The sequence below is a fragment of the Herpailurus yagouaroundi genome, unplaced genomic scaffold, assembly GCF_014898765.1.
Source record: "Herpailurus yagouaroundi ecotype Mexico unplaced genomic scaffold, PumYag 205, whole genome shotgun sequence".
Classification (NCBI taxonomy): Eukaryota; Metazoa; Chordata; class Mammalia; order Carnivora; family Felidae; genus Herpailurus; species Herpailurus yagouaroundi.
The window spans coordinates 6007811-6016261 of NW_024412436.1; the positions used below are offsets into that span (position 1 = coordinate 6007811).

General features: G+C 41.3%; 1 protein-coding gene and 1 long non-coding RNA gene across 3 annotated transcripts in view; one reads left to right on the forward strand and one right to left on the reverse strand.

Moving 5' to 3' along the window:
* Positions 1 to 599: 599 nt before the first annotated feature.
* Positions 600 to 3844, reverse strand: LOC121015087 (uncharacterized). The gene is made up of 3 exons (XR_005783617.1): positions 3325 to 3844; positions 2484 to 2575; positions 600 to 872 (listed from the first exon to the last, which is right to left on the reverse strand). It is a non-coding gene; the product is annotated as an uncharacterized LOC121015087 (long non-coding RNA).
* A 7-nt stretch (positions 3845 to 3851) lies between these two features.
* Positions 3852 to 8451, forward strand: part of TADA1 (transcriptional adaptor 1) — a 23739-nt gene continuing 19139 nt past the window's right edge. The window contains exon 1 of one of the 2 annotated variants that reach the window (XM_040451783.1): positions 3852 to 4005. In XM_040451783.1, coding sequence (XP_040307717.1) covers positions 3932 to 4005 — 74 coding nt within the window. In that variant the 5' untranslated portion in view covers positions 3852 to 3931. The remainder of the gene's footprint in view (positions 4006 to 8451) is intronic. The other variant, XM_040451784.1, reaches the window with a different exon arrangement.

Sequence of the window (8451 nt, forward strand, 5' to 3'; positions counted from 1 at the left end):
TTAAGAACCTCTTCACCTCCTTTTGGCAGACAAAAAATAAATACATGTGGTGTCACAGTGACCTGCCTCTCTAATTGTTTTTAGCCATAAATTTAACTCAGGCCTAATATAATCTTGTCTATAAGCTTTTTTTTTTTACTTAAGTAGGCTTCATGCCCAGTATGGAGCCCAATGCAGGGCTTGAACTTACAACCCTGAGATCAAGACCTGAACTGAAATCGAGAGCTGGACACTTAACCGACTGAGCCACCCAGGTGCCCCACTAGTCTATAACCTTTAACTATATTCAACTCTGTACATCAATATAGATATGGATTAGGAAGAATACTATATAGAATTTTCTAAAGTATTTTGTTCTGACAGACACATATATTGAGTGTGAGCCCCTATGTACCATTGTGTATAACTGTATATAAATGCATAGCCCACATAGTAAGTATTACAAATTATAGTGAATGTTATAATGGTAAATTCAACAGGGCAACTAAAATACTATCAATACTATTTTAAAGCTGAACTGTAAGAGTCCTTCCAGTAAAGCAGAGCTGCTGATGCCTGAAATGGAAGAGCTCACACATTTGCTGGCAGTGCTCTGGGAAGAAGGTTAATAAGCCAATTTTAATGAATGGACTAAGAGAGTCAGTCAACAAGTATTTCTTCTGCGGTAGGCACCAGCCGGTGTAAACAAGGAGTCCGTGGTTTATAAATAGGTCTAAAAATCCTAAATATGGTACCTGGGAGGGAGAATGACAGTAATAACATAATCTCCAGAGCTGAGACATCTCACAACTCCAGCAACATCCAATCCTAGTGACAAAAATCCAGTGCTTTTGGAAGAATTCAGCAAGCAGGGGCCAGACTTTCATAGACACCTAAAAAAAATTGGTATGAAAATAAATTTTTTTCAGGGCTTTCCTTTGTATTATGTTTGTACACAATTATATTTATATACTCATATATTTATGATTTATATAATTACATGTTGAAAGAAGTCGCATAAAAAGAGGCGATATATAAATAATACTATCAACCTTTGAGAGAGAGAGACAGACAGACAGACAGAGCGTGAGCAGAGGAGGGGCAGAGAGAGAGAGGGAGAATCAGAATGTAAAGCAGGCTCCAGGCGCTGAGCTGTCAGCACAGAGCCCGACGCGGGGCTCGGACTCACAGACCATGAGATCATGACTTGAGCCAAAGTTGGACGCTTAACTGACCAAGCCACCCAGGCGCCCCTCTCTGAAGCTATTTAATAGTTGTCTGCCTGTAGCATGCATTGTGTAACTATTGCTATCACTAAAAGAAGATTTAGAATTAGGTTCTTTAAATCACCAAATTACAAGTGGTTTGCATATTTACTTCTATTAAGCACATTGTTTGGTCAGATTTCTGTGTATGTTATATCGTCTAGCACTACAGTTTCAATGGACATTTAACGGAATAATTATACTGAAATTGGTGCTAATAGGTGTATAAAGTGATGAGAGAGAAAGGAGTATTTCATTGAACTAGATGCATCCACTTAGGGTGTTAACAAGGATAGATGTAAAGAGATGAATGTCATATTTTTCTTAGGGGATAAGTAGCGATAGAGGTGAGAAACAGGGACTGTTCCTGGAAGATATACCTAAACATTTCCTTGTGCCCATGTCTAGTGCTGCTGAATTGGCCCTTTGACAGGTACTTACCTACGTTTGGACCTGTTTGCAAGAAATGTAGGTAGCCACCCACGGGTGTCAAACCCAGCAGAGGGAGAGATATGTGTAAAGGGACTGAGTGATATGGTTTGTTATAGAAAGTCAAGTAACCGGAATGCAAGAGCGTTCTAAGGGGTAGTGGGGACAGGCCCGAATGTACGCGGGTTGGACAGATAGGCAGAGTCCAGCTCGTAAGAAAATGCGAATGCCAGTTTAAAGAGCCTGAAATTTGTTCAATACTCAGTGGTATGCACTCAAACTGCAATAGGTGACTGAGGTCAGCCTCTGTGACCTTCTCAGGGAAAAATCAAGAATAGGAAGAGCCGAAAATCAGGCTAAGCAGAGGCATGCAAGCAATATTTTTAAATAATCAGATACGATAGAAACATATATTAAGGTGACTTAAGGGTCTTCCTCACGTCTGTGTGGAAATCAGTAAACCTTCCTTTTTATAATTACAACAAATTATACCTTGTGACACATAAGTATTGGAACTGCTTGCAAGCACATATACCTGTTGCCCCTTTTGAACATATAATAATTTTCTGTATATAATTTGCATACATAATATATAACAAGCTTCCAAGCAGGTCTTCAGAGCAATTGGGAAGAATGTTTCCTGGGCTCCAGTCCTCAGTAACACCATGAATAAAGCATTTGCTAACCTAATTTGAGGTTGGCTTTCTACTCAGTCTACAGGGGGTAGCCAAGAAAAAGTGGAAGTGGACAGCTACTTTTTAAAAGTCAAAATTTCTCTGGAGTTTTCTAACACAGATAGTAAGACTTTACCTGCCACGTTCATCTTCGTAAATCCAGCCCACAACAGAGTTCCAGATACATAATAGTATTTGCTGAACAAACGAATAAGCTTGAAGGGGCCTCTGTCGGGTAATCACACAAGATTTAAAAGCAATTAGGATTATTTTCAATCTTTGTGAGGCAATTTGACGATACACACCAAGACTCTTATAAATATCCCTACCGTTTAAACCAATAAGTCTATTCGTGGGGCTCTATTCTAAAGTAATAATCCTAAATGAAGACAAGCTTTATGCATTGTGTATTACAGTAAGGCTTTTAATAGAGGAAAAAATGGAAACAATCAGGCTAACAGTTAGGAAACAAGTTATTGTGTACATTCTTTTTGTGGGGGGTGTTTAACAAGCTGTCATTAAAATTATGATTATAAAGACACTATAATGCCAGAGGATAATATTTATATAATTATGTTAAGTTTAAAACCCCCCCACCAAGATGCACAGTTGAAGATAGACCAAGATTATAAATTATGGGAAGTGTGGCAGGTGGGGGAGAAAGGTCTATCAGTTACGTTTGTCTGGAGGTGGTAAACACTTTTTCTTTCTTTTTTCTCTATCCTTCTGTGTTTATTTTCCTTATTTCTCACGATTACTTCATTTATTCAGCAAATATTTATTGAGAGCCAGGCACTGCTCTAGGAACTGGGGAAAACAGCACCGAATAAAACACAAATCCTTTCCACATGGAATTTACATTTTAGCTGGACGAGGCAGAGAATTAACAAGAACAACCTATTAAGTGGCATATTAAATGGTGAGTGCTTGGCGAAAAATAAGGCGAAGAAAGAGAACAAAACTGATACTGCATTTACTTTTTGACCTGCGGAGGAAGAAACTCATCCAGGTGGAAGGACAAAGAGCGGAATTCAGAAATTGCCCACCGGTGCCTGGGTGGCTCAGTGGGTTAAGCATCCGACTTAGGCTCAGGTCATCATCTCTGTGCTGACAGCTCCGGAGCCTAGAGCCTGTTTCAGGTTCTGTGTCTCCCTCTCTCTCTGCCCCACCCCTGCTTGCTCTCTTTCTCTGTCTCTCAGAAATGAATAAACGTTTAAAAAGAATTGAAAATCTTGCCCAGCCGGTAACAAACTGAAGGTACTGTGATACAACACCCCGGCAGGTGCCGCAGCTGGCTCCTGTGGCCAAGTGTCGAAGTCGGGTGCGGAAAGGCCGGACCAAATGGATCACGTGACTCGAGGGGGCGGGAGGAGGAGGACTGAGAAAACAGCGAATTTGCCTCCTCACTTTCTCTTCAGGAAGGCGGGCGGAGCCGAAAACCAAACAAACTTCTGCTGTGCGATTAGGGGCGGGACAGACGGGGGCGGACTGAGCTTCCTGCGCCGAGGCTCTCACCGAATTGGTTTTTCGGTTGTTGGTCACTGTGGCAGAGCGGTCTGCGGTCGGGCTGAGACGTGGGGAGCAATGGCGACCTTTGTGAGCGAGCTGGAGGCGGCCAAGAAGAACTTGAGCGAGGCCCTAGGGGACAACGTGAAACAGTAAGAGCTGTCCTGGCGCAGCCTCCGGGTCTCCGCGCCGCTCCTCCTCAGGCTTCGGGCTGCCGACCCACCCTGGAGACGCCTCCCGCCGCTCCGAGGCCTGTGTCGCCTCGCGTCGCGGGTGGCGGGGCCTCTGGGTTTCTCGGCCGGCTCCGGGTGCGGAACCCGGACTCGCTCAGCTGGACGGGCCGGCCTCCCTGGCTCCCTCGGGACTCGGGCGGGCGCATTCGCCCGGGGCTCTCTGCTCTGGGTGGGGCGGGAGAGGCGCGTTCCACGCCCAAGGGCCTACCGAACGGTTGCAGGTCCCTCTCAGTTCGGTTCGCGTGAGGCCTGCCCCGGGCCGAGTGACCCGGAGCCCGACGCGCCCCGGCTGGAGTGGGCACCGCGCGCGCGGCGGCCGGACCCTGGAGGGCTTCCTGGAGGCGGAAGTTTATTGAGGTCGGGTGATGCGTAGACACTGCGTTTAAGAAAGAGCATTGAGAGTAGTTTCGGAAGGTGGATAGACCCTACGTTTAAGATAAGTCACCGAACATCGCTGCAGTTACAGTGACGATCGCGGTGGTGGACATTAATTGAACACCTTTTAAGCACTCTCAAGGTACCATTTCGTCTAAGCCTCACAACAGAGATGTGAGGTAGATACAATTATTATTCCCATTTGATAGATGAGACGACTGAGATCTAGAGAGGTTACGTAACTCTTCAAAAGTCACTAGACCCCTAGTGTCTTGATTCCTGGCTCTGATTCCCTACAAGGGGTTCCAAAGGAACAAGCGCCCAGCCAGACCTAGGTTATAGCAGGGGACCGAGTAAACAATCAGAGGTCAGATGCTGAATGGCGGGATGTACAATCAATAATTCAGCCAAGGCTGAAGCCAGATAATATATTTCTGACACACAAGAACGAGTCGGAACATTTCAGAACATTAATCATTATTATAATTTTATTTTCCAAAGATATACGTAGCAAATTTTAAATGTTTAGAATTCTAATGCCTATGTGGTTGCTGCTAGATGACTTCTGTGATACTCCACACATTTGCTTACTCGGTAGATGCTCACTTAAATATCATGTTGCTGGCGGGGCAAGGTTTCTTCTCATCTTTTTCTTTATATTCTTTGGTATGACTAGGTTGAAGTTGCTTGGATGTCATACGTGATTTTTGTGGAGTTTTTCCTTCTTGTGAAATTTTGGGGTAGTGGAGTTCACATTCTGCTTTTTATCCTAGCAAGATATGCAGGATTCCCATGTAAGACTTCTTGAAACACTCATGGCCTAAACGGAATAACAAAAAACAAAATATAATTCTTAAAGTTGGTTTTATGAACGTCGATAAATCAAATTTCTCCAAATGCTAGAATTAAAATTATTGTTTTGGCATAATTATTTAATTTTTTGTGAACATTGATTGACTCCCAGAGATAAAATGTTCTACCTAAAAATATGTTTAAAAAAATTTTTTTTTAATTTTAATTTATTTTTGTGAGAGAGCGAGCGAGCGAGGGGGCAGGAGAGGGGCAGAGAGAGAGAGAGGTAGACACAGAATCTGAAACAGGCAGGCTCCAGGCTCTGAGCTGTCAGCACAGAGCCCAATGCGGGGCTCAAACTCTCGAACCATGAGATCATGACCTGAGCTGAAGTCGGACACTTGACTGACTGAGCCACCCAGGCGCCCCTACCTAAAATTATGTTTTAATAGTCATGTTTGCTGTCAGTCTATTTCTTTGCTTATTTAATTAATTGGAAATTATTAGTTATTTTAATAGGCAAAATTAACAGTTTTCACCATTAATTACCACAGTTTGTTACTTTTGTAATACGGCTAAAATTTACATTTTTTTTTTTTAATTTTTTTTTTCAACGTTTATTTTTGGGACAGAGAGAGAGACAGAGCATGAACGGGGGAGGGGCAGAGAGAGAGGGAGACACAGAATCGGAAACAGGCTCCAGGCTCTGAGCCATCAGCCCAGAGCCCGACGCGGGGCTCGAACTCACGGAGCGCGAGATCGTGACCTGGCTGAAGTCGGACGCTTAACCGACTGCGCCACCCAGGCGCCCCTAAAATTTACATTTTTAAACACAGTTGACGTTTACTCTGTTACGTCTAGGATGCTCACGAATATCTGAAAGTGAGTGTTTCCGTACTATAATAAATCTGAAAGACCTGGCTTGTGTATATAATTTACTGATTAGATGTGATGGTGACTTCTATGATCCCACACTTACCACACAGGTTTGCCAGAAATTTGAAGTTAGTATTCCCTATTTGTCCTATAAAGGCCAATGCTGGCTCTCAGATGTCGGTCAAATACAGATGGTAAAGCTAAATTTGACGTATCTGTAGCGTAAATCTCCACTAACAATGTAATCAAAATATGCTTTTGTGCCATGAGTAGTCAGTGGTACCGTGTTGTTTTGCATTTGTTTTTCCATTCTTTCATTGTCTTTTTCTCCTGCTCCTTAAAAAGTGCCTCTTGGTTTAATACTCTGTAATGTTGCCATCCAGTAATTTCTCATATTTCTTCATGAGTAGTATGCTTTGGTTTATATATAACCTGACCATTTAAACATGGTCCTTGGTGGTAGGTAAAACAGAGAAAGTGTATAAGGACCCCAGATAAGCGTTGTGTTCAATTTATCTAGGGACCGAATGTCTCTTGTGTTAGGTTGCATGCCCACACCAGCTTCTAGAAAAGACATGGCCTTTGCTAGCTAATTTCCTTTGTATAGTACCCAAGAGAGTGTCCGGTTTAAATAGGTGTTGAATTTTTTGGTGACTTGATCATATGTTCTTTAGTTTACTGCAGGTGTCCCCAGTGCTTGCTAGTCTGACCCACTTAAACTTGTCACCCACCATCCTCACCTTCATAGAGGTTAACTAACTTTGTTTTCAGTTCTGTTGAGGGAAGCAGTCATTTGTCCATGGTTATATGGCAAGTTAACATAGGCACCAGGATTGGGGAGCAGGTCTTCTGAATCTTGGAAGGGGTACGGCTGGAAAGTTTGCCATTAGAGGAGATAGGTAGCATCGTGTTGGTAGAACTTCCTGGTAGAGTCTTGTTTTACTTCTGGAATAAGTTCACCCTCAAAATATGGATATATTTGCACCTTTCTTATAAAATAGTGGCCCAGGGCTTTTAAATAATGAAGCTGTCTCATGTCACTGCCCTCTTTTGTTGGATAGAATGGGACGGGAAAATACTTTTTTTTTCCTGTGGAGCTTTATTTCATTTCATAATGGTTCCTGCGTCCTTAAAAAACAACAACAACAACAACAACAACAACAACAAAAAAAACCCAAAACATTTAAGTGTCCATTGTTGGGAAGTTATTATTGACTAACGAGTGTGTGAATATCAGGTGAAAAGTCATGCCAAGCTCTAAAACTAAACATATTTTGCTATTGAGTGAAATGGGTCTTGAGCAACGTTGACCCCGTTAAAGCTATAGGTTTTCTCCTGGGGGAAAAAAAAATGCGTGTGAACCCAAAGCTTTGCTTGCAGTGATGTGCACACATAGCCAGTTACGTACAGAGTTACATACTAAGGTGAATTGAAGCTAATCTGTGTACAGGAGAGGACCTGCGAGGATATAAGGCAGTGAGAGCATCAGACCGTCTTCTTTAGAAATCTTTTTTCTTTTTTTTCCTCTGTTAGGAACTCAAATTAGCATTAGAAAGTAGCTAAGTGTGAATTGAAACTGATTGTAAGACGTGTCCTGAGTAATTTTTAATTGTTTCATGAACAAAGAGCAGCTTCTTTCAGCACTGAATCAAGGGCTGTGGATGTGAAAAGTCATATTTTACTCCTATCTCTAATACTGTTGTTAAGGTATAAAGGGATCAAATCATTGTGTTTTTTCCTGCCAGGTAACTAGTGATTTTTATGATTAGTGGTTGGTTTTCACTTTACAAACCACTAAGTTTCTCATATCCACGGTATTTTCATTGTGGTGAGGTGTTTTAGAAACTCATTACTTCAGCCAGTTAGATTAAAACTTGAGATCATCTGAAAGGAAAGAGGTTACCAGGATCAGTCTTAATGACCACTTCCCAACCCATAAAACACATATACTTTTTAAAATATAAATCTTTTTTTTTTATTGGGGTATGATTGACATATAACATTATATTGGTTTCAGGTATACAACAGTTATTCAATACATGTATATATTGCAAAATGATCACCACAGTAAGTCTAGTTAACATCTGTCACGATATATAAAAATTCTTGTGAGAACTTTTTTATTTATGAGAACTTTTAAGATCTACTCTTAGCAACTTTCAAATATACAATACAGTATTATTAACTGTAGTTAATAATTGGAAAATTAGTGTATTTGAAATTAATATTTAAAAGTTAATACTTTTAATAATAATGCTTTTATTTTTTTAAAAAAATTTTTTTTTTTAAATTTTTTTTTTTCAACGTTTTTTATTTATTTTT